The 25,544-nt window shown below is 38.5% G+C and overlaps 1 protein-coding gene across 7 annotated transcripts; it reads right to left on the bottom strand.

Moving 5' to 3' along the window:
* Positions 1 to 40: 40 nt before the first annotated feature.
* SUV39H2 (SUV39H2 histone lysine methyltransferase) lies at positions 41 to 25,496 on the bottom strand. 7 transcript variants are annotated; one of them, XM_047866559.1, is made up of 6 exons: positions 25,289 to 25,496; positions 22,459 to 22,604; positions 9,676 to 9,807; positions 6,407 to 6,553; positions 4,973 to 5,102; positions 41 to 3,982 (listed from the first exon to the last, which is right to left on the bottom strand). In XM_047866559.1, the coding sequence occupies exons 1-6, from the start codon at positions 25,317 to 25,319 to the stop codon at positions 3,876 to 3,878; spliced, it is 693 nt and encodes a 230-aa protein (XP_047722515.1). In that variant the 5' UTR covers positions 25,320 to 25,496; the 3' UTR covers positions 41 to 3,875. The 7 variants fall into 7 exon arrangements, with proteins under 7 accessions (XP_047722515.1, XP_047722514.1, XP_047722509.1 ...); XM_047866558.1 differs by lacking the exon at positions 25,289 to 25,496 and adding an exon at positions 24,018 to 24,107; XM_047866553.1 differs by having other exon boundaries at positions 42 to 3,982; positions 9,142 to 9,807; positions 25,289 to 25,495.
* Between the last annotated feature and the right edge of the window lie 48 nt (positions 25,497 to 25,544).

Below are 25,544 nucleotides of genomic sequence, written 5' to 3'. Positions count from 1 at the left end.
TTATAGATTAAGGAAGCAAAGGCACAGATTTTCCTTAAAACAAATTTAAGTTGGAGTCTCTAAATCAATTTGCAGGTCAATTAAACCAACAATGATATGCATTATCACCCTGCTGCACTGACCCCTTCTTTCTAACGCCACAGATACTCCCAGTTTTTGATTAAGTATTCTCCAGACTGTGACTGGGGTTGAAATACAGTTATCCCATTTTACCCGTCTCTCCTACGAGTTCTACAGCCTGAAAGCAAAGTGAATATAAAATCACTAAAGAGACCAGTAGAGATTACAGATCACTGAGTTTCCAGTCGTAACTACAATAGGCCTAATACACAAGCCCAGAGACTTCATTTTTAATCTGTAGTTCTAAAAATTAGTTACACTTCATTAGTAAGTCATGTAATCAAATACAACTAATTTCGCTGACACTAAAGACCTCATCTTAATAGTATAGCTTATAATCCAAGGTGGGGACTCAATACATGCCTGTAAACATCCTTCTGAATATATTAGCACTGTATAATCACATCATCCATTTAATATTACATACTGCCATATTTTGTTTTATGAGAACCTGGCACAATAAATGTCAGGTGAATGAATTTAAGGGCTAAGAGCACTAGAACACTTTTGATTAAAAAAAAAAAAACTTGCAGGGATCACCAAAGACTACAAAAGTACAGGTTTACAGTACAGAATTACAGCAGATACTTACATGTGGTGCTTACTCTGTGATGATAGTTCTTTTACACACTGGATATGAACTCCTTCAATGCTCATCACCACCTTTTGAGGCAGGTTAAGTTTATTCTTCCCACTCACAAATGAGGAGGCTGAGGCACAGAGAGGTTAGTTCACATAGCTGAGAAGGAGTGAAGTCAGGACTGAAAATACAGGCAATTCAAGCTCGAGAGTCCATGCTCTTAGCCACTATGCAATAATGCCTCTCAAAAGGAGCACAGGTAGGGGTAGGATTAATTATAGTGGCTACTCGATTTTTACTCTAAGAACTGTAAAGTATAAAGGAAAAAGTGAAAACAAGTTTCAAAATGCCAAGATACATGACAGAAGAAATTCAGTGGCTAGCCACATTTGCCTGAGAGAGGAATCCAAGACTTACAGTTTGTTTAAACTAGCAGTACGAAATAGAGTCCAGTATAAATAGGTGGTTTACTGCCCCCGAGCCACGTGATCTTGGGTATGTTCATGTTACCTAACCAGTCCTGACCCCTTCCCTTTGCTGGTAGGGCTGGCAGCACCGGCCTCATGGGTTTATGAGATGCACAGGAACGCAGATAAAGGGCCTGAGACTTGCTCCAAGAATAGGAGCTTTAAGTCTAACATTCCCCTGTGGTTCCAGGCAGTGTTTACTTATTTAGCATAATGTGTTTAAGTAACCTGGTGACTCATAATGCTCAAAATATTTTAGAAGTATCCATCCACATTATGCTATGTAAAATTCTTTAATATTCAAATGGACCAACCATGACAATGATAAACTTTCTTAAAAGGCAAATAACATTTAAAGTGATGGTATAACAACCTTTGGTTAATCTCAAAAGCAAGTAGTCAGGAATACATTGGTTATCTTTTTGCCCCTTTTGTAGCTTACTGGTAAGGAAAATAAAATATTCAATAACAAAGCTAAACCACCATAAATAGAAAATCAAATGCCAAACTAAATTTATTTTGCTAAAGAAAATTGAACTGTAAAAAAAAAAAAAAAGTGCAGTCTAGATTTTGCACATATGGGGGAAAAAACCCTGAGATTACAACTGTATCACGATCCTCAAGTAGATCTTGAAAACAATGGTATTAATACAACTTGCAGAGTAGATTAACTTACGGTTTAAACTTCATGTAAACATGGCCGTTGAACATAGGCTTCATATTGAGAGAACAAATTCTGACAGCTTGAGAAACCAAAGAAGCTAAATGTTGACTTAAAATGGTTAAAAGCTCCTAACAGCCTCATGTAGAGAGTTTCCATTTTACTGATTAAGTTCAGCTTTGTAACCAAACAAGGGTAACACAGGTAACTAAAATCTCAAAGACCCATTAAATGTCTATTACTAAGGACAGTACAAAACAAGTTTTGTGAAAATAGCCATTCTTCCCTTTGCTGTCCTGTTTTACATTTTTTTTACCACAAAAAGACAAGATCAAAAAACTGGACAGTAAAACATTAACTTTTTAAGAATATTAGTTACATTTTTTTAAACCTGTGAGAATCAGAATTCAAAGTAAGCTTGGCCATTGGGAGTACCTGTAAATCTGTGATGCTTTCTCACCACTGACACCATGTGACTATTTCCTCATAAAGAAAACATAAGAAACGGCACTAAGAAATGTATTTTTCCATGACACCTTCTGCAGATTTTGGTTAATACGCTGTGAGACTCCAAACGTGTAAAGAATTTATCCCATATTATGAAAGAGCAAATCATGTGGTAGCAATATAATGCATAATAAAGTGTAGCTTCTCCCAAAAAAGAGGTTAAGGATTAAGAAGGTATTTGAAGTGCTGGATTCTTGCCATTAGTGCAATTTTACTCAAACTTATTTTAGGTCAGTAAAGCAATGGGGCAATCAGCTTAGGTAAAATTTAATTAGGAATACTGAAAGCTAGATTTACTTGCTGCATTTACCTTCATGTTGGACACCATGATTACAAATCCCAAAATCACAGAGATGAAAACATAGTTGTTCCCAACTGAGGTTTTACTATGCAGAAAAACAGAAACAAAAACCAAACAACTGTATTCCATTTCAGTGTTCATGGTTCAAGTAAAAATGTTCTCATAATTCAGATACACACTTTGGCCAAGCCAAGTTTAGCTTTATCACATTAAAAAAAATTCATGTATAAAAAATAAGTATCAGTTCAAAATATAGATTATTTCAAGAAGAGCTTGCGGGGAATATAAAAATAATTAAATTTGGTGGAAATGTTAAAACCGCCTGAAATTCAGAAGATGTAATATTCGTGTATTGTATGAAACACTGTTAGGTGCAGATGCACTCAGGAGTATCTTGTTTTGCTGTTTCTGTTTAGACCAGGTATGCAACATGGATCTCTTAATTTGTGTTATTAAGAGGGGCCCTGAAAGTGCTCCATTTCCCCACTTCCAAGAAACCCTCCCGGTCCCAGTGCCCCACCCTTTCAAAGCAGCATAATGGCCATCCGTTCCAGAATTTTAGAGCTTTTTGGAAATTATTCTTTTACAAGGTTAAAAATCTTTTAAGAATTACTGATTCAGACATACATGCCTCATAACAGTCTGGATTGCTTCAAAATATGAAATCAAGCTGTAATTAAACCTGTTTACATTGAATTTTAGACCTTAAATTTCTGTATCATTAAGATCCCAGTATTTTAATGAAAGTAGAAAATAGAGTGTAATTCTGTATCACCTATTTTTCTTAAATACAAGTACAGTGAGTAATTAACGGGAATGACAACATAACAAAAATAGCACTTGTATGTATTTGCCCAAATTAAGTCTTTCTCTAAATTCAAGGTGTATGGCAGGTTGAATATTTGATCTTAGTGATGGTTACGTTATCAGTTTAACGCTTAAACACTGAAGGAGGCATTTCTCTATTCACACAGACTTCTTATGTATGTATATGCTGATCTGTCAGTTTTCCTTTCATGTTTGGTGTCTAATCACTAAATACGTGTATTTTAAATTAGTCTCTGTGACCCTGTGTTCTCTTCAGAAGCATCAGTAATGCATTTGGCCAATAGTTTGAAACATGAATTGTAAATTAACATAGCATATAATCCTGATAATATGAAAAGAGTCCCAAATACTTTTTTTAAAGGTTAACATTAGAAAAAAACAAACTACAATCATCAGCTGTTTCCTGAAAATTCAGTTGAGGTAACCTCTGCAAGTCACAGCTCCACACTTGCACACAGTTCTGACCCTCTTTTTGGCTGGGCTGTGGTCAACAGAATCTGAAGATACATCTCCAGAACCTGAGTACACAGAAAAAGAAATACACAAGAAAAAGTTAAGACCATTCAGAATGAAGTTCAAATCTCTTATTAGTTTTAAATCAATGTGAATGTTCAGAGACAAATTATGAATTATCTTGAAAGGATGGTGTGGAGCTAGTAAGAGATAAAAGCATATGCTATTAGCCATACTTCCAAGAACAGCTTTGCGAAATGATGAAACTTAGTGGGAAAATCAGATACACATTCAATTTCATACATTATTTAAGGGCCATAAAGTCAGGCCAAATAGTAACAAACTATAATTAACACTTAGAAAAACAAAGGAAAGAAAAAAACATATGGTCCCAACAAAGCAAATAAAATTGATGTGTTTTTTTAAAAAAACCAAATCCAAGTAGGAATGGAATAAGTTCAGATGTGATTTAAATATTTTCAATCCTCTGAATATACATCTCTTTAAATTTTTTAATGTTTATTTATTTTTTAGAGACAGAGTGTGAGCGGGGGAAGGGCAGAGAGAGAGGAAGACACAGAATCTGAAGCAGGCTCCAGGCTCTGAGCAGTCAGCACAGAGCCCGAAGCGGGGCTTGAACCCACAAACCGTGAGATCATGACCTAAGCAAGCTGGACACTTAAAAGAGCCACCCAGGCGCCCTGAATATACATCTCTTGGTAAATTTTCAGGAATGTATGCCTTACAATTTTAAAATACAAGTAGTATTGAGAAAAGATGCAGAACAAACTTTGATAATGGAAATTATGAAAAAAAGCAGGTGACAGCGTGATGCTGAGAAAAGAGCATTACTCAGCTCAAGGTCAGGCAGATTTTAGTTTTACCTCTGGCAGAGTAGCTTTGTGACCTTGAGTAAAAAGACCAACTCTTATAGCCTCATTTTTTTTCTTCTTTAATATTGTTTGGTTCAGATGATCTAAGGTCTCTTCCTACTCTGATTACAGTCTTCATATGCAAATAACTGAAATCAGTCAAACCTTACTTGAAAACCGTACCTTTCATTTGATAATCAAAAGTGAGCTCTTCTCCAGCATTTATGGTTCTTGTGGAAAACAATGCTATTCGGGGAAGACGGGTGTCGAGATTATCAATGAAAACATTAAACACCTGAAGATTTGGGTCGCACTAAAAAGGAACATTAGAACCCATTTAAGTAAAAATGTAATGGACAGGCTCTTCTACATGCCATATGAAATATTTAATTCCCCAAACTATTATTTTTTAAGTTTCATTGGAAATTAAGTTGTTTACTGTTTACAGGTCTCTGAGGCATTCAAATTTAAAAATACTATTTTCCTTTACAGAAAATCTCAGACATACATTAACACTAGAAAAAATAATAAATCCACATACATTTACCCTGCAGTTCAACAATTAACATTTTCACCAATCCCATTTCATCTATCTCAACTTTTTAATTTTTCTGGAGAATTATAATGCAAGTTTTATATAACATTATCATTTCACCTGTACATAGTTCAGTAAGGCATAAAGAAAGAGAAAAACTGTATTTAAAAAAATCAAATTAGCATTATACAACTCAAATTTCATACCGCATGGAGGTTTCATTGCCGTAACTTCTGATTGGTTTTAATATTTTGAGATTTCTACATTAAGTTCTGGACTATGCAAGAAGAAAGAGCTAAGAAACCAAAATCATTGTTTTAAGTGCCCTTGAATAGAATACATCTATTTTGAGAGTATTTCAAATTTATCACTAAGAAAAAAATTAAAGTAAAAGTTTAAATCAGAAAACTAACGAGTCAGAAGGTCTCTGACATTTCACTACTCAACATAAACTAGTTTCTTGGAATAAAACCCATCAAAAGCTTAGCATAGTCTACACTTCCTTATATGGTCAGGTATATAATACTCTCTGGAGACACATTTTCCTTGTAATCTATAAGATGGAGGAAACATCAATCTCACAAGCCTAATACTATTGTATTTAGAGTACAATTTAGAATTGTATTTTAGAATTTTAATTTACAATTGTAATTTAGGAAAATGGCCCTCAATACTTCAATACTCTATGAATTCTTAAATTCTGTAAATATGTTAACATATTTACATTTTAAGAAAATATAGCTATGTTTAGCTGCATATCCTAAAATTCAGCTGTTAACTTCTGTAAGAAACCTCTACAGTTGTATGTAATTCTTAACCTTGCTACCTCTTAATTCCTCTTCTACAAGAAGATAATACCTAAAGAGTTCTGGAAAGATTAAATGAACGTATGTAAAAACTTGCAAAATGCATGGTATTTGGTAGGCACCTCAATGGATTTTCCTAATATGGCAATAATACAATAATCTAACCAAAGAGGTCTCTGTATTACAATACTTTGGAAATATTAAAAGGCTAAGTCATTTAAAGATAATTATTCCTCAACTATGGAAAATCATTAAAAACAGTGTAATCACACTTACACTGTGATTCACAAAATGAGAGACATTTCCATATCGGGCTGCATCCACTGTGAATTCATCAGATTCATAATCCAGATCAAAGAGATATGTGATTCCTTTGTTGTCATATAACTGCCCCCGTCTTTCAGCTTCTTCACTGGTGATTACCTAAAAAGAAAAAACTATAGTATATTATATAGCTATTGTTGAACTAAAGAAACACTCATCCATAAAACTATTATTATTGTTTTAGTGCCTCCAGAGGTTTAAAAAGTAACAAGTCAATGTGTCATCAAAACATTCACACAAACTACACACAGAAGCAAAGACATGGGAAGCTAAGGGGAGATACGAGTGCAGGACAATCATGGCTGCTTAGGAATCAGGACAGCCCACAATCAACAAGGGGAGACAGTACTACGTTTATTCTCATTTATTCACATGTTCAAAAAGCTACCCAAATATAGCTTTCTATAGGACCTACCTGGAATGTAAAGGAAGAAATTTACAGTAAAAATGCTCTAAAAACTTATTTTTCCTGTAACTCATCTATGCAGTTAGTTACAAGGTGGAAATTTGTTACAAACACAGGAAAGAAGGTACGTTAAATTTGCAGTCAATTGTATGCAAAGTTTAGCTTTGCAGACCAGGTTGTTTTCATGAAATTCTGTGGATCAAAACCATCCTCTGCAGTTCTAAGAACACAGCTTTACCAGATGCTCAGCTTAAGAAACCAAAAATGTCTAAAGCAATTCATGGTGTCAACCAGATATAAATAACTACTGCATTCAGTAAGTCAAAACAGAGAAGAGTTTGATCATACAAGATCTAGTATCCTGAACAGTGATTTATAATAATCTGCTATTGTCTAAAAATTTAAGGATCAAAACGGAGCTCCAATTTCATCTCAGAATTTTAGATGAATAGATAATTATATGTGGCCTAATTCCATAGAACTTTTGCATTTTTCAAAATGTTTATTCATTTTTTGAGAGAGAGACAGAGCACAAGCAGGGGTAAGGGAGAGACAGAGAGAGGGAGACAAAGAATCTGAAGCAGGATCCAGGCTATCAGCACAGAGCCCAACAAGGGGCTTGAACCCAAGAACTGCGAGATTACGACCTGAGCCCAAGTGAGATAGATGCTTAACCGACTGAGCCACCCAGGCGCCCTCCACATAACTTCTAAAATGTTAGATTTGACAGCCCAAGATATGCGGTCACACTTGTATTTTCCTAGTCACAGATTAATATACCACTCAGTTTGAGGAAGTGTAGTACAGCAGCAAAGTGCACTCATTTTGGAGCCTTGGTTTTGAATCCTGGCTCTTCTTCACTACAATGGGACCTTGATGAATTTTTCTGTGCCTGTTTCCTCAATGATAAAGAATGGACCTAACACTGCTACCTCAGAGTTACTCAAGGATTAATGAGTTAGCACATAAGGTGCTTAGAATAGTATGTGGTACATGGTAAATACTATTTTTTGTATATATACATTATATGTACAAAAATAAATTTGCTTGGGGGCGAATGTGTCGCTCATTCAGTTGAGCATCCTGATTTCAGCTCGGGTCATAATCTCAGGGTTGTGGGATCGAGCCCCACGTCGGACTCTGCTCTGAGCGTGGAGCCTGTTTGGTTTCTCTCTCTCTCCCCCTCACTTGCACTCTCTAAAAAATAAAAGTTAAGGGGCGCCTGGGTGGCGCAGTCGGTTAAGTGTCCGACTTCAGCCAGGTCACGATCTCGCGGTCCGTGAGTTCGAGCCCCGCGTCAGACTCTGGGCTCATGATGGCTCAGAGCCTGGAGCCTGTTTCCGATTCTGTGTCTCCCTCTCTCTCTGCCCCTCCCCCGTTCATGCTGTGTCTCTCTCTGTCCCAAAAATAAATAAACGTTGAAAAAAAAATTAAAAAAAAAATAAAATAAAAGTTAAAAAATAAATAAATACATAAATTTGCACAGTCAATGGTAATTTAGAGACAGTCTCCAGCTGAGCTACAAAGAATTTGGATTTTTTCATGGATGCAATAAATGGTTTTATGTATTGTATTTTCTAACACTTGCTCAGAAAGTATGCCTACTCTATAGTACTTCTCATGTTGATACAGTAATTGAGTTCTGCCAACTACAGTTAACCATATTTAATCAAATGGATGAATTACAATCTAAAGGTTCCAAAGTCAGCATGCGTTTAGATCTGATTTTCTTCTTAGAACTTTTATGTCATTCTTCACTCACATGAGGAAGGGAAGCAAAAATGGCAGGGGACAGGGCAGGGGACAAAAACATGAGACTCTTAAATATGGAGAACAAACAGAGGGTTACTGGAGGGGTGTCGAGAGGGTGGATGGACTAAAGGGGTAAGGGGCATTAAGGAATCTATTCCTGAAATCACTGTTGCACTATATGCTAACTAACCTGAATGTAAGGTAAAAAAACACATTAAATAAAAATTAACAAAAAAGAACGTTTACGTCATAATAGCTGCCATATTTTACAAATGCCAGTTTCAATGACTATAAATGGGTGTTTGTTGAAAACAGGACTATTTCATTTATAATTATATGTATTTTTTTGTTCATATACAAGTTTATATTTCTAACTATGCCCGTGAAACCTTTTTCCCAAGCCAGAAATTTCTACATACTTGCAAACGATAATAAAAATATGTACCAATATCTGTTACTGCTGTACAATGTTAACTTTTCAAAAAGCATAAACCTCTCACACACATTATTTGTTATATGTTGAACATACCTCCCCAACATATTCCATGACAAAACTCATTCTTTTAATCTTCACAAGGGTTTTTACACCCCAGCCACAGCCATTGCTAGTTCGAAAGATGCAAAGTGAATACTGGGTGCCTTTTTGTACAATCCTATTGGGACAATCGGGTCCACACTGACACCTCGAGTTGCATTCATAAATGGGGGTACCAGGTGGGATTTTAATTTGTTGGTTTTTATTATAAGCCAAAAGAACTCCAGCTTCAGCAGGACAACATTTCTCAAAGAAGCAATCTGTACACGAACAACCAAAGGTAGCTTCATTGACTAAGCTGATTCCAGGAGCTGGTTTGTATTCATTAATGTAGTAGAAGTCTGAAGGTGGGCCCTCTAAGTCAACAGTATTTTCAACAAATATCATTCCTTTATGATTCTTTCTTCTGTTGAGTTCGTCTTGCCATCTCTGCAGAGCTAGCCTCTGTTTAGCCTTCTTTACAATGTACTCGGCAATGGCAGGTTTCAAAGCTTTGTTATTGTCTTTTATTGCTTTGCCTTTCTTTACCTGAGATAAATAATTATGCTTGTCATTAGAAAACTGCTGGAGGAGTAATGGGCACTTGAGATTTTGCAAAGGTTCCCAAGTATTTGTAGAATCTGGCCATCCTTTCCATTTTACAAGATAATATTCCATATCCTTAAAATATAAAAGAAAATTGAAATTAGATGACAGTCCCCATTAAAATAATTCACTATCTTAAAGAGTTAAGGCAGCTGTTATCACTCTAAATAAAGTTCAGAATATATTAAGAGCCAGAGGTTTCTAGATGAACTACAAAACATAAAAAAATATAAAACCATTTTTTCTTTGCATTACATAAAATATATACAGAATTTAGTTGTAGCACAGTATGTTTGAGCATAGGTAAAAGAATTGCACCTGAAGACAAAAGTACTGAAACTCATATTTTACCAAACAGTGACTGTTAAACAAAAAAAAGTATTTTATCTTAATCATAGAAACAGGGAGTCTTCAAACTAACAATTTATGACCTAGGTTAGCGCTTTACTTGGCCAGCACTGATGTAAGCATCCCCTGAGGTAGGTAATTTTAGTATTTTACACTGACAGAAGGCAAACACTATTTCTCAGTATCATGGGCACACATCCCTTCGATGTTCTAGGGACATAACGTCCAGTATAGTTATTCCTAGCTGCATGTAGCTATCGAGCACCTGAAATGTGGTGGGCCCAAACTGAGATGTGCTTTAAGTGTGTAGTACATACTGAATTACAAATATCAAACACATACACAAAAAAGTAAAATATTTCTTCACATATGACACATATTGATTACATATTGAAATATTTTGGTTTTACTAAATATATTATTTTTTAAAGATTTATTTATTTGCTCATTTATTTATAGTAATCTATGCCCAATGTGGGGCTCAAACTCACAATCTTGATATCCAGAGTCCCATGCTCTACTGCCTGAGCCAGCCAGGTGTGCAATCTCACTTGTTTCATTTTACTTGTTTAATATGGTTACTAAAAAATTTAAAATGACATATATGTAGCTTACATTGTTTTTATTAGACATCACGATTCCAGAGAATTCTCACCTTATTTAGACTCACCCATGAATGGATTAGGAAGCAGGCACTGAAGCCACCAAAGATCAAATATTTTGATTTATCCCTCAGACTGCTGTTGTGGCCACCATGGTACCTAGAATTTTGCCTTCTTACCCCAGTGACTTGACTCTGTTTTCTTTCCTTAAAATTGGGGAATGCCATGTTAAGTTTCTCTTAAAAAAGGTAGTCAAATGTGCATAATAAAAAAAACTTCGAGGGGCACCTGGGTGTCTCAGTGGGTTAAACATCTGACTCTTGATTTCGGCTCAGGTCATGATCCCAGGGTTGTGAGACTGAGCCCCGTGTCTGGCTACAAGCTGAAAGCAGAGCCTGCTGAAGATTCTCTCTCCCTCTGCCCTTCCCCCACCTGTGCTCTCTCACACTCTCTCTCAAAAATAAAACAAAAAATTCTAAAGTCCTTCAATTTTTTCTTTGTCCTCTGGAATTGTCCACACTCTAAAATATGAAAGTGATTAAATTGTATTCTCCAGTTTTTAGTTATTTTAAATCATCGATATGGATTAAATTTGCTTTTCCTTGAAAAAAAATTTTTTTTTCAACGTTTATTTATTTTTGGGACAGAGAGAGACAGAGCATGAACGGGGAAGGGGCAGAGAGAGAGGGAGACACAGAATCGGAAACAGGCTCCAGGCTCTGAGCCATCAGCCCAGAGCCCGACGCGGGGCTTGAACTCACGGACCGCGGGATCGTGACCTGGCTGAAGTCGGACGCTTAACCGACTGCGCCACCCAGGCGCCCCTTCCTTGAAATTTTTAACAAAGTTTTTACTATAAAAGGGTGCATATGACACCTTGTTTTACTATCCATAATTTATTAATGCCAAATAACCTGGATGGCCTAGGAAATGTTGCAGAGGCACAAACTGGGGTGAGGACCACTGAGGCAGCTTTGCAGAAGCAAGTCGCTTAGCCAGGGAATAAGCAAATTTTCTCCCCATTGAGTCGTTTCAATGTTTTATTACATTCTACTCGGTAAGCAATACTGCTGGTGAATTAAAAGAACTTTCCTTCTTATGAAAATGGTCAAAATATGCTTTACCTGTTTAAAAAATGTGGTTAAAGTGTGAGGATATGCACAAAAACTGTACTTTCATGGAAATACATATTGTGATTTCAGGGAAAAAAAGAAAAGCTTAGACATATATTTAAGTGTTAGTCGAACTGGCAAAGTGTAACACAGATTTCTCCCTCCTGCCAGGTAACTTTTACAATTTAGGATTTATGTTGGCAGATATCCGCTCGACAATGATGGGATCCATGTGGCAGTAGCTAACGTATATCTATTTTCCTTATTAATTAGGAAAGCTTTTAATTTTTCTGACTCCAGAATAAAGCAATGCAACTCTGGTCCTCTTTTTTTTTCCACTACACTTTTTCCTACAATAACCCTGGAAGTTGTCAGCAAATGATGAAAGAAACAGAAATACTGGCTTCAAATCAGATGATTAAGCTCAATTATCATTCAGCAAAACTAGTAACACCATGCCACTGAAGTGGGCTCCAAATTAACATATTGTATTGTTTAATAATGAGCCAGATGCATTGTTAGTGATTAAGTTTTGCATGTTAATCACATTGATACTTACTTAATTTATAGATGGTAAAGATATTTATAAAACAAAAGTGCCTTTGGCAAAATAGTAGAGAAATATTAGTGATATTTTATTTCTACTTCATACTTATTTTAGTAAGTATATTTTACTTTGCAATCCAAAAAAGATATTTGTTTTGAAGAACTGATAAATTTTACACAGAAAAATTAGTATGTATGGCTTAACAAATTTAATTCAATATGCTTAAGTTCCAAATAAAAGCCCAAAAGTTCATTAAGCCTCATATATTGTATCAGTATCTTATTCTGACACGCAATCAACTCTTGATTACCCATAGAAATGGAGTACAGTTGTAAAAATGATACATAAATCACTCCTGTATAATTTAGAATGCATCATATGAATTTTTTCTTAAAGACATTTTCCCCCACTATGTTTGGCATAGGTTAAATTCATTCAAGTATCTTAGTATTTAAAATAAGTATGTGCAAGTTCAGCCACCAGGGGGTATGATGAGACGTAAGGTAGTGCTAGCCTTTAGGAGTAAAAGCTCACTGGGAAAAGAAGGCAGTAATATGTCAAGTAAGTAGCAATGCAAGGCAGTACAATTTTAAATGCCAAAACAAGACAATAATTACCACTAGAATACAGAGAGGGAAATCAATATAGTCAGAAAAGAGCACAGAGCAAACAGAACTAAACTGTGAAAGACTGATAGGATTTGTTGGGTAGGGAACAGGGCAGGCAGGATGAAAACCACCAGCAAACTAGGAGCTAAGATCTGTATGAAGTATTCAGAAAGCAGTGAAGAGATGGATTTGGCTAGCTTTAAAGTTCAGAATATTGAAGTGAGAGATTAAACTGTAATGGCAAGGTGAGAACAAATCTTAGCCTTGAATATTTGATGGAGGCATTTGAACTTTTTTTGTAGGCCAATAGTTTTTACAATTCTTAGAAAACATGGTGTTTCTGTGGGGAGTTTCATTACATACAAATACATTTGGTTTCCATCGTGTTTATTAGGAACAATTTATCAGTCTTCTCATTGCCAAGCCAAAGACTCTACAAGCCCTCATGTTACTTGACTTAGGCTTTGATACCACATTTCTCTCTTCGCTATTGTTCCTTTTCAGCCTTCTCTGCTGAGACTATTGTCCCCGCCCATCACTTAGTGCAGATACTTGAGGCTCTGTCCTTGGCCCCTTTTCACACCAAGTAAGCGTTTGTCCCTTTTGAAAATCTGAAGAAAGCGATGGACCTTCCCCTAACAAAGTCACATATGCAATATTTTGGATAATTGAGGATATGTGGATTCCAGATTTAAAGTTAAGAATCCTTGCTCTAAATGCTCTCTGGGCAACCTCATCACTCCAACAGTTTTAATTACATGCTAATAACTCCCAAAATTTTTCCTGCACCTCCATATATCCAATAGCCTACTGGATGCCCAACAGCTTCTTAAATCCCTCTATTTCCATGGAACCCACCACTGTTCTTTCAAAATGGATTTTTTTCTTTTCCTCATCAAGGGTAATCTTATCATCTACCCAGTCACATGAGTTGCAAACTAGGAGCTCAATCTAGATTGTTCTCAATCCATCATCAAGTTTCTTCAGATACTTGTTCCTGTCCATCTCTTTACCATAGCTCTAGTTACTTAAGGTCTTCAATTCTTGCTGGGATTATTACATTAATCTCCTAACTGGTTTCTCTGCCTCCAGACTGACAACATCCCAATTTATCATTACTGAAGTTTTCTTACAAAAATAAGAAATCCACAGTACCAGTCATTCTGTTACTTTCTTCCTTAAAAATTTTAACTGCTCCTCCACTGCCTAAAGAATGAAGTTATAGCAAAGAAATCATTCTTGACTGAGTCCCTGATATCTCTCTGACAGTCTTCCATTATAACCCCATTTACATACCACCCTCTAGCCATACTAACTCCAGCTAGTACTCGAAAATGCCAGTCCTCTTCACCCCTTTCTGCTTTGTTCACAAAGTTCTGATTACAATGACCTCTTCCATTTCCATAATGAGCGTATGTTGGTTTCATTTTTTATGTGTAGAAAAATCTACTCATCTTTAGAAGTCAGCTCAAATGTCCCCCTGTCCCTGCCCATGAAGTCTTTCCTTCCTCTCTTGCCCAAGAACTGATCACTGCCAATCTCCTTATGTTTCCATTTCTAATCTTAACCAGAAACCATGAGGGATGAAATATTCTTCGTAGCCACAGAACCAAGCACAATTGCTTGCTGTATCTTAAGCTCTATTAAACGTTTCTGAATGCATAACAAAAAGTAGGACTATCAACATGTATGCAATTAAAAAAAAATCACAACAGTAACTATATATGAATCTTTAAAAGAAATAAAAGCTACTAAATTTAATCTGGGTTGTTTTTCAAATGTATATATTGGAGGACAAAAAACAAAAGCTATCCTCCCATTAGCTACTTTCTTCTGCAAGTTTTGGAATCATCATATTCAATGTTAGTGGTAGAATAGCCTGAGTCTAATTATGAAAACACTAGTGGTCCATGGAAACTCAGTGGCTTTTCATACCAGTAACTGACCAAGTAGCAATTCTCAGACCTGGGTTAGTGGTCGAAGATGGACACAACTGAGCAACACAACCCTGGAAAAGTCCTTTCCTGGAGCTTTGTTTTCCTGATCTCCAAAATATGGGTTTTAGTCAAATGATTTCTATGTTATTCCCGCTCTTCACACACCACTCTAAGTGAATCAGTCCTTTAGGAATATTAATTTAATGCTCAATGTGGAAAATTCTGTCAGTATGTGCCATGCAGTGTAGTGATGGTTCGTTAGACATAGAACTACCTGGATACTTTATGAAGTCAAAGCTTTGGTAATATTTCCTTCTTAATCTATGCTTGCTGAGAGAGAAGTCTTACCAATGTGCATGGGGGTGGTGAATTCTTCACCGATGAGCTAAGGATGTTAACAAAGAGTATTCAGTTTTGTCATAATTTTTTCTGTATGAAAGGATAACGTGGCAAGAACATGCGGCAGCAAATGGCATTATTACTATATGCTGAATTGGACCCTGACATGAACTCGTAACAGTAACAGATCTGTTGTGTTGTTCCTCCAGTGAGCATTCATTCCGTTTCCCCAAACTGCCTACTTCAGAACTCCTCCACCTTCTTCAAGGTCACTATCCCACTACCCCCCCACCCCATTATTTTCAGTAGCAACACACCTCCCTGTTCCTAATACAGAGAGAAAACAGAAACTCTCTCATTTGCACCCTCCCCTGGACACATCATTAGAGAAAAGGCAGATGCAGATACGAGGAGATGCACTTCCTCCATGAGTTACCCTACCTCTCGCCTCTCCAGTCTCTCCCTCTCTACTTGTTCTCACCAGCATTTAAACCTCCTGCAGTTTTTATTTTTTTAAACTTCCCTTTGCATTTGAAAAAGCAAAATGAAACCAAACCTCCTTTGAGATACAAATGCTAGAATATGTAAGGAATCTCAAAAAAGATGTGATAAATTACTAGTTGAGGGACGGGAAACTAAGGTGACAAGAGTGGAAGATTTCTTTTCAGTATAAGAACATCCAACTTTTATAACATTCAGTTTTGAAAATCACATGCATATATTACCTGTTGAGATTTAATAAAAAACAAAATTATAAACACCCTTAAAACCTACATAGCACTTTATCCCTTTCTTCAAAGCTAGAATTCTTTAAAGAGTTGTCCATACTGCTTGACTCTACTTTCTCATCTCCAATTTATTCTTTAATTCATTCTATTTAGGCTTCTATCCACGCACAGACACTGCTCTGAAGGCATCAATGACCCTTCCGTTGCTCGGTCCAGTGGGTACTTCTCGGTTCTTCTTTGACCCACTGGCCTCTTCTCTATTTTGCTGACATTATCTCTCCCTTAGGCTTCAAGATTCATTCTTCCGGTTTTCCTCCTACCTTTCTTGCCAGTTTGTATCAGTTTCTTTGATAGCTCTTCCCATGAGACCCTCCCCCCCCACTCCGCCCCAACTACTCCTCCATCCTTGTCCTCTTCACACATTTTCTTTGTGTGAATTACTGTAATACCCTCGAACCACTTTCAAACCATTCATGGCACAAAAGCCGGAATGCTATCTTCAACATACCCACTGCATCAAGTCACTCCCCTGCTCAAAACTACTCAATGTTTCCCTAAGGCCCTAGAGTCCAAATTCTTTTCTTGGGCTGCAGGGATCTGTGCTTTCTGGGTCCTATCCATCCTTCTAGCCTTCTTTTGATCCCTCTTGCTGACTACATTCCACTCACACTTTCTGTTCCTTAAAGAAGTCAGGCTCTCTTCTCCTTCAAGACTCCCCTATTTATCTTTTCATCCTTTAGCACTGAGTTTAAACACCATTCCTCAGGGACAGCTGCCTAGTTTGTCTATAAGTTAGACCCTTCCGTTACATTAGGACTCACCTCAACTATAAGCATGCTGTACAATTTTATTTAAGGGTTTTCTACCCTCACCAAAAGATAAACTCCATGTGCCAGGGATCATACCTCTGTGTCACTCATTGCTGAGATCCCTAGTGTCAAGCATACAACATGAGAGATGGCAAGAAATATCTGTTAATTAGTGGGTAACCATACCCATTCCCGGAGCCTCAAATGCCATCTTTTTGCCAATTACTTCAAGATCTATGTTTCCAGTTCTCACTCCTGACTTGGGGCCACATTTCCAACTACCTATTGATCATCTTACACTTAAATGTTCTCAACCTAATCTAGTCTTCCTATCCTAATCCTCCTATATTCCTGGGTCTTGGTGAGGAGTATTATCTACACCAGCGCAAGTCAGAAACCCATGTTTTCATATATGGGAAATATGTGTGATCCCACACTGCTGGATCCCTACCCAATCCTCTGACCACTCAACCACACTTGTACATTTTGTAACCATGAGAATAAAAAAAATTACTTATTTCTCTTCACCTCCATTATTACTACTTTAAGCACCACTATTTCTTGCCTAGACTACTGTAGCAGCTTTTCAGAATGTTTGTGTGTGTCATTCCCCTCCTACATTCCTCACTGCACAAAGTTCTCTGAATTACGTATCTGATTGTATCCCTCTTTTTAAAACCTTTCATATGACTCCCCATTGCTGTAGAATGCTGCAAGTTCTTCACTCATCTCATTCTTTCCCAATCCCACATTCTAGCACTCCATTCTCTGTACGAAAACTGTGAGTTACCGCACCTGTCTTTTCAGGCCTCAGTGGGATATCCCTTCTGGGAAGCCTTCTGTGGCCTAGCCCAGGTGCGCCTCCCCCTGCACTTATTATGCTATATTGCCATGGTTTACTTCTCAATCTTTCCAGTAGGCTGTGAGTTCAAGATGAGAGACAGTTTCTGATTAATCTTTTATTTTTCCCAGTGCCTAATATAGCATCCACACACAGAAGAAACTCAAATATTTACTGAGACTACAGCAAGATGATATAGGAGCTATTAATCAACAGACTGCTGCTATAATCTGAGCATGAAGCTAAAAGGGTCTAGTCTATTGGTGACTGTGAAGAGTGGAGAAATCACTAATGCAGAAGCCAGGTAAATTCATTAGCCACTAACTTAATACCCACTTTGTACTAGAGACTACAGTAAGACATAGTCCTGGCCCTAAATAGTTGACAATTTAGCACAGAAGGTATGAAACCAAGCTATAAAATATGTCAAGTTCTAGACTAATAACAAGAACAGTGCTTTCTAAGTCCTGAATATAAAGCAATTAATTTTAGGGATATGGGGGAAGGCTCAGTAATAGGTGGTAACCTTTCAGCTGAACCTTGTAGGCCAAAGAGAATTTTGTCAAGGAGGGAAACAATAGTATTCTAAAGAGGGAACAAGACAAGAACAGCAAAAGGGCACAAGGGTACATAATGTGTTCAACGAATTGGAATATAAGCTATGTTCCCAATGCTTAGAAGAGTGCCCAGCTCATAGTAGGTGCTCAGTAAATCTTAGCTAAATCAAAGAGCTTAGGAGTATTGCAGTGTGGATAGAAAGCATGATATGTGACAAGCGATGAGGCTGGAAAGGTAGTTGGTGGCCAGATAATAAAGGACCTTAGTTCAAAGGGTCTCGTCTTAGATTGGTAGACAAGTCATTAAAAGGTCTAAAGCAAGGCCCTACCTAAAGCAACCAGAACTGTGTTTTAGAAAAACTGTTAATGGCTTTGAGGAATATGGCAGTGAAATAGTGTCTCTGATGAGCTAAATGGAGGGGTACACACAATAAAAGGACAGTGTCATAAGATCTTTCACTCGCCCTGAACAGGAGTGGGGAGACAGAGAAAAAAAAGGTAGAGGTATGATGAAATAATACTGTCCTATAGATTAAACAATTTGTGCTAGAAAGGAGAAGAAATGAGGGATGTAAGTGGCATAGTGAGGACCTAAGTGTGCAAGTAAGGTTGCTTATTCCTAAACAAAAACCCAAAAGGATTGATGAGAAGGACAAAGGAGAAACCAAAGCGCAAAAACTATCCAAAATCTAACAACACTCAGAATCGTGTATAAGAATAATGGTAGTTCCTTCAATCTCAGTACAGACCCCTAGGAAACTAGCTTTGTGAAAGTACAGTTGAACAGGAAAAGAATGAACAAGAAAAGACAAATAGAGACAATATAATCTGATGACCTACGAGTGGGTAGGGAGGAGGGAGGAATTAAAAATGTATAAAATTACAAGGTTAGGTAACTGGAAGTATTCTGGTTTTGTTAATCTAGATAGGGAATCCTAGCTCAGGGTACAGATTTGAGGGAGGAAAATTGGTACAGTTTAAACATGCTGAATTTGGGTACCTGTATAGTGTCTACTTTGAAATGAAGTCCATAAAGAGGTCAATGCCTCACAAAGATTTGGGAGTCATGAATCAAACAGATAGAAGTAGAAAGCACTGGGAAAGAGGGCATCTAAAGAGCCACTTCAAGGTGAGAAGAGGGCCAAGGACACAGCTATGGAGATTATCTACATTTCCGAGAAAGGACAGACAAGAGACAACAAGGAGATTCCGTAAGAGTAGTAAGAAAAATAGGTGGAGACAGAGGTGAACAACAATGACAGAAAACCTTTCTTCAATATGAACATCATAGGTCAGTCTCTGTTGTAAGGATATACTTACATCCACTCATTTAACCCTATGGTGGTCCCCGCCATTATGAGTTGGGTACCATAACTATCCTCATTTTACAGGTGAAGAAATGGAAAGACAGGGAGGCTAAGAAATTTGCCAGAAGTCACTCAACTAATAAATGGTAGAGCCAGAGTGTGAACCTAGGCAGTCTCTCCATGGACAAGAAAATTTCAAAGAAGGAAAGGAAGGTCAACAGTGTTAGATGTTGCTATGAAGGAGAGTAAGATTTGAGGTGCTCATATTGGCAATTAGTTAATGAGAAGTGAAGAGACAATTCCCAGGAGAAAATATTTACAAACTGTGTATCTCATGAGGGACTATCTAGCATATATAAAGAACTATTACGACTCAATAATAAAAAAAAAAAAGCCAACCCAATTTTTAAAAATGGGCAAAGGCTCTGAATAGACAGTTCTCCAAAGATATACAAATGACTAAAAAGCAGATGAAAAGATGTTCAGCATCATTAGCCATCAGAGAAATGCAAATCAAAACCATAAGGAGGTACTACTCCATTCCCACTAGGATAGCAATAATCAAAAGTGTCAGATAATAAAACGTGCAGGTGAGGGGTAGAGAAATTCAAATACTTGTAACACTGCTAGTTCGATGTAAAATGGTGCTGTCCCTCTGGAAAAGGTTGGCAGTTCCTCAAATGGTTAATCACAGAGAAACTATATGACTCAACAATTCAACTCCTAGGTATGTATCAAGAGAAGTGAAAACACATCCACGCAAAAACCTGTACATGCATGTTCATAATAGCATTATTTATAATAACCCCCAAACAAAAACAACCAAAATGTCTAAGTGATCAATAGGTAAATTAAAAGTGATAGTCCTATAGTGGAATATTTGGCAATAAAAAGGAATGATGTATTGACACATACTACAACATAGACGAACCTTGAAAACACCACCTTGAAAACACCACGCTCGCTAAGTTAAAGAAACCAATTACAAAGAAACACATACAGATTGTAATGTTCTATTTACATGAATTGCCCAAACAGGGAATCTATAGAGACAGAAAGTAGATGAGTGGTTGCCTAGGGCTAGGGCTAGGGCTAGGGCTAGTGGGGTAAGGAGACTGGGAAGGATTAGGGAGTGATGAGTGAGCAGAGTGGAGTTCCTTTTCAGGATAATGAGAATGTGTAACCATCACCACAAGTCAACTTCAGAAGAACTCTGAGAGTGTGTTAAAAGCTATGAATTGTATACTTCAAATTAATGAATTGTATGCTTTGTGAATTACATCTCAACAAAGCTGTTTTTAAAAGTTAATGGAGGGGCGCCTGGGTGGCGCAGTCGGTTAAGCGTCCGACATCAGCCAGGTCACGATCTTGCGGTCCAGGAGTTCGAGCCCCGCGTCAGGCTCTGGGCTGATGGCTCAGAGCCTGGAGGCTGTTTCCGATTCTGTGTCTCCCTCTCTCTCTGCCCCTCCCCCGTTCATGCTCTGTGTCTCTCTGTCCGAAAAATAAATAAACGTTGAAAAAAAATTAAAAAAAAAAAAAAAAAAGTTAATGGAAAATGAGGTAGAAGCAAAGACAGGAAATGCGTGAGTAGGGACACGAGGTCAAAGAGAGGTTGGGGAAGACCTGAATAGGTTTTATTGATTGAGAGAGGTCAGTGGAAAAAGAGCTTAATAAGGGGGAAGGGGGTGCAGAAAAACACACACACAAACAAAAACATCACAGATTAAGCAAAGTCCTTTAAAGGGGATGGAAAGGACTAAAAAAGGAAAAACAGTAACAGCAAAGTTACAGAGAACTTGTGTGAAGCTAAGTTGAGAATTCATACTTGCAGGATCCTTTTTTTCACTGAAGTGAAAGATTAACTGAGGTAGAAGAGGTCTGTGGCTGAATATGAAGGTGAAGGATAGAGTAAGAAGTCCAGAAAAGTAATAAAAGTTGGAAAAACTGCTGACAAGAAAAGGAAAAGAAAGCAACAGACAAAAGGCTTTAGTAGAACGGAGCGGAGTGAGACTAGAAACAGACATTACTGGCACCAATATGTGTGACTATAGGATACTCTTGGGTAGATTGGTCAGACCACCATTTAAACACTGAGATGGAAGATGATTGGGCTGTTTTTGGGCTGAAGGTTGCCAAGAGTATAGGTGAAATGCCTGATCATAAAATCCCACTGAGCGGGAAAGGCAGTTACATGAAAAGATGGCGGATGTTGCAAAGGAAGAACTAGATTTAATGACTGAATCGGTATGGAAGATGGAGGAGGAGGAGTCCTAATTCATTTGTCTGGAAGAACTGACAAACGACCAAAAAAGAGTTCCACACAGGGAGCAGGCTACTCTGGAGAAAAATGAATTACTCAAAAATATATCGTAAGGTTTAGACTGAAGAAGGTTCTTAAGAAAACAACCCTGTCATTTGAGAGAAACAGGAATCAAGTGAGGCCCAGAGAAGCGAAATGACTTTGATGAAGCCACAAGGTACCAATCGAAGACTAGAAATGGCTTTGAACTCCAGGCCATTCTATTAGACCACAGAGCCTCACTAGTATCTGGAGTTTGACACAATACAGGACATACACGATGGTGATGCTTCATGAGGAGATTCAACAGCACTAAAATTGGGTTTGAATTTCTCTGTTTATTTCAGGTGATAGTGGGGAAATATGATTCAGGAACAAAATGAATGACAGGAAAAGCCAATATGAGATAAAACATTTGCTCTGGTAATCCACACGGAGATAATCAAGAGTTGGATGTAGAATGATATAAGCACCTTAAAATATTCTAATGCAAGAACATTTAATGCTTCAAAATCCTCTCAATGTTATTTGGCAATATAGATGATAGGACATATAAATTTATTATGGCTTAGAATTTTTAACATTAAGAAGAGCTTTTGCTTACTTTTAAGGTCTTTTTATGTTACAGAAATATGAAATACTGAATTGAAGTCTGATTAGGTCTCTTTTAAGGGGCTAGATATTTGCCTTACCTTTACTACCTTGTAGTCACACAAGTATTCCACCTCATAATTGTTTAGATTCCTTTTGGTGATTCCAATCGATTTACATGTGAGTTTTTCTTTTCTACATAATTCCTGAAGAGTATCAAGTGAAACTAGGCAAGGCACACACCAAGCTACAATAAGAAAATAGAATTCTTTACTAATGAAATAGCTACTCAATTAAAACCAAAAAAAAAAAAAAAAAAAAAAAAAGGAAAAACTTAAGACCTCCATATCCCCACCCTTCAACTGGCAATTTTACAGGACTAAAAATTCATATGACAAGAAACCATTTATGTGTCTTCCAGAAAAGTTAAGCATTAAAGAACTGTTTTTGATAAATTGGTCTTCTTGGATTTTCTCATGGATCTCTATTCTACTATGCTTAACTAATGTCAATTCATTTCTACTAAGCCACCTGACCGAACAGTTTCAAGTCTGTAAGCTTTCCTAAAATTACATATAGATACAAAGGACAACAGAGATAATGTTTTTGACTTTTCCATTATATTCTACATAGAATTACTGGTTTAACAAAATGTAAATTCCTAAGACAAACTTATTGTTAGTAAAAATATCTTAAATAGATTTTAAAGCAGCCTTATAAGTTGTTAAAAAGAACTAGTCCCCTTTACCTTAGCTGGACAATAAGAACTGAAATCTAATTGAAATATAGTTCCATAGTCACATACTCATATATCACATGTCCTACTTTCCCCATTCTGGAAAGCTGCATGAAATTTTAACTCCATTTATAACTTTGCCTCTGCTGTAGTGTATTATTATCAAGGTAAATAAGCCCTAGAATTATAATAAATAATGGAGAATATATTTTCATAATACTCATTTCCTGTGTTGTTTTTAAAGCCAAGGTTTACAAAACAGTGTATTCAATTTACATAATCCATATACCAAGCTTAAAGAAAATCAGACACACTCATAATTAACCTTACAGAAGCCAGTAACTAAATGTGCTGCAGAAGATTTTACTCCGAAATTTCTGTAAACAGTGTGCTACCATACGGCATGTAAAATACGTTAACACAAGTGGATGTTTAGAAATATATAATAAACTTGGTTTTACGACTAGTGTTACGGTAAGCACTAGAAACAATCAAGGGTGCTCTGCCCCTGCCACACGAGGGTCCCATCTTTCTGGATTTCAGACTCACTGGAAAAATGTGAGGGTTGGAGTAAATCGGAATTAACCAAACAAAATCTATCAATAAACTCAAGCTTTCTTTGGTAGCTCTCCAAGGTAGTTGTGATAACCTTTTGTTTTGAGGTAATTTCCAAGGAAGAGAGAACACAGCTGCTCTCACCACAGCCTTCCCTCACCCTCCCCAACTCACACAGGGGCTTCATTGTCAGAAACCTTGAAGCAGGATTTCCACCACCCCGCTTCCTACAAAAGGTTCGTAATTCGAGACCGAGAAAATGAAAGGTATTTCTCCCCCCCCCACCCCCCCAAGATTGGCGGAGAGACTGCTTGCTGCGGAGTGGCGGTTTGAGGGTACAAGAGTGGTTTAACACAAATGACCACTTACAAGTCTTCCATTTAAAAAACTTCGGGGTGTTTTGTGTAAAGTTAACCTCACTATGCTGATCACGTGCAAAGGAGGTTCCTGTTGGATATCGACCCAAGGTGTGTACGTCTGTTGCTCCTACCATTTTTATCTAGTTTAAGTAACTTGAGGATTCAAGACAACTCTCGACGGAAATGCTATTTTTGAGAAACAAACAAACAACACCCTGGAACCTAAAAAACCGCAAATCCCTGGTAACAATTCTATTATCTACAATAATGTAGAAAATAATTCATTTGCAAGATTTAACATTTCATTACCACTACAAAAACCTCACACTAGGTTCACACTAATCCCTAGTGGAAGAAAAGTTGGGGGGATAAAGACATGATAATCTAGGTGGAGAGGAGTGCTGGAAAACACCTCTACATTCTAGAATGTCTTGAAAATTCCCGTCTTTCAGACACGCGCGCGCGCACACTCACACACACACACAGACACACACACATACACGCGCGCGCGCGGCTCAGCACCTAGTTCTCTGGCGTCCACGTAAATAACACGCAAGTTCCCGGTGGGTAAAACAATCACCGTAAGCCAGAGGCTACGTCTTCAAATACCCACTTGCTGGGATATTATTCTCCGACAGGAAATCTACCCTACCAGTGCGTCCAAACTGGGGTGCACTCTCCCTCATTTCCTTAGCGTTTATACTCCAGCCCCAATTTCTTTCTTTCCTCCGCTATCGAGGTCACGTTTACACCACCGGGCACTTCCCGCTTCCCAGTTAAAAGGCCAGCCGGAACACACAACGTCCCGCCCAAACCACCACAAAGGAGTAAACCACACGCGTGCGACAGGCCCTCGAGCCCCCCTCCTCCCCCAGGGATTACCAGGAGCCGCGGCGGCCGCCCGAATACCTCCACACGGCGACCAGGCGGGGAGGGGCCTCGGGCCCAACGGGCAGCGGGGGTCGGGCCACGGAGTCCGCGGGACGTCCGCGGAGCGAGAGACAGCCGACCTCGGAGCAGGGCGTGCGGGCCGGGCCCCGCGGAAGCGGGGCGCAGAAGACTGCGGGGAGCGAGCGGGCCGTGCCGCGAGAAGGGTCAGGGGCCGGGGGATAGGTGAAGCCCGCGGCGCGCCTTTGGGGGCCAAGGTGTCAGCAGAGCGGGAGGCGGCGTCTCGCCGCGTCGCGCTCTGGCGGGTCCGCGGGTCCCGGCCCCGCTTCCCGGGCCTCGGGAGTTTGCCTGGAGAACGGGGGATAGTGAGGGACGCCGCTCTCCAGCCCTCACCTCCTCGCGCCTCGGCCCCGGCCGCCGCCATCTTAGGGAGCTTTCATTCAAACTGGCGCGGTCTGACGGGATAGCTCAGCTGGCCCGACGCCCCGCCCCCGCCCGGCCGGCGCGGGAGTCGGGGGCCCGGGCTGGGGGCTGGTGCCCGCGAGGCGCCCTGACGTCACCGAAGATCGACCCCGGCCACGGCGAGCGCGCATGCGCCCCACGTCGCATCCCGACGCGCAGGAGGTTGCGGGAGTCGCTGGGGGAGGTG

The sequence above is a fragment of the Prionailurus viverrinus genome, chromosome B4 (genome assembly GCF_022837055.1).
Source record: "Prionailurus viverrinus isolate Anna chromosome B4, UM_Priviv_1.0, whole genome shotgun sequence".
Taxonomy (NCBI): domain Eukaryota; kingdom Metazoa; phylum Chordata; class Mammalia; order Carnivora; family Felidae; genus Prionailurus; species Prionailurus viverrinus.
This window is presented reverse-complemented; position numbering and strand designations above follow the sequence as displayed.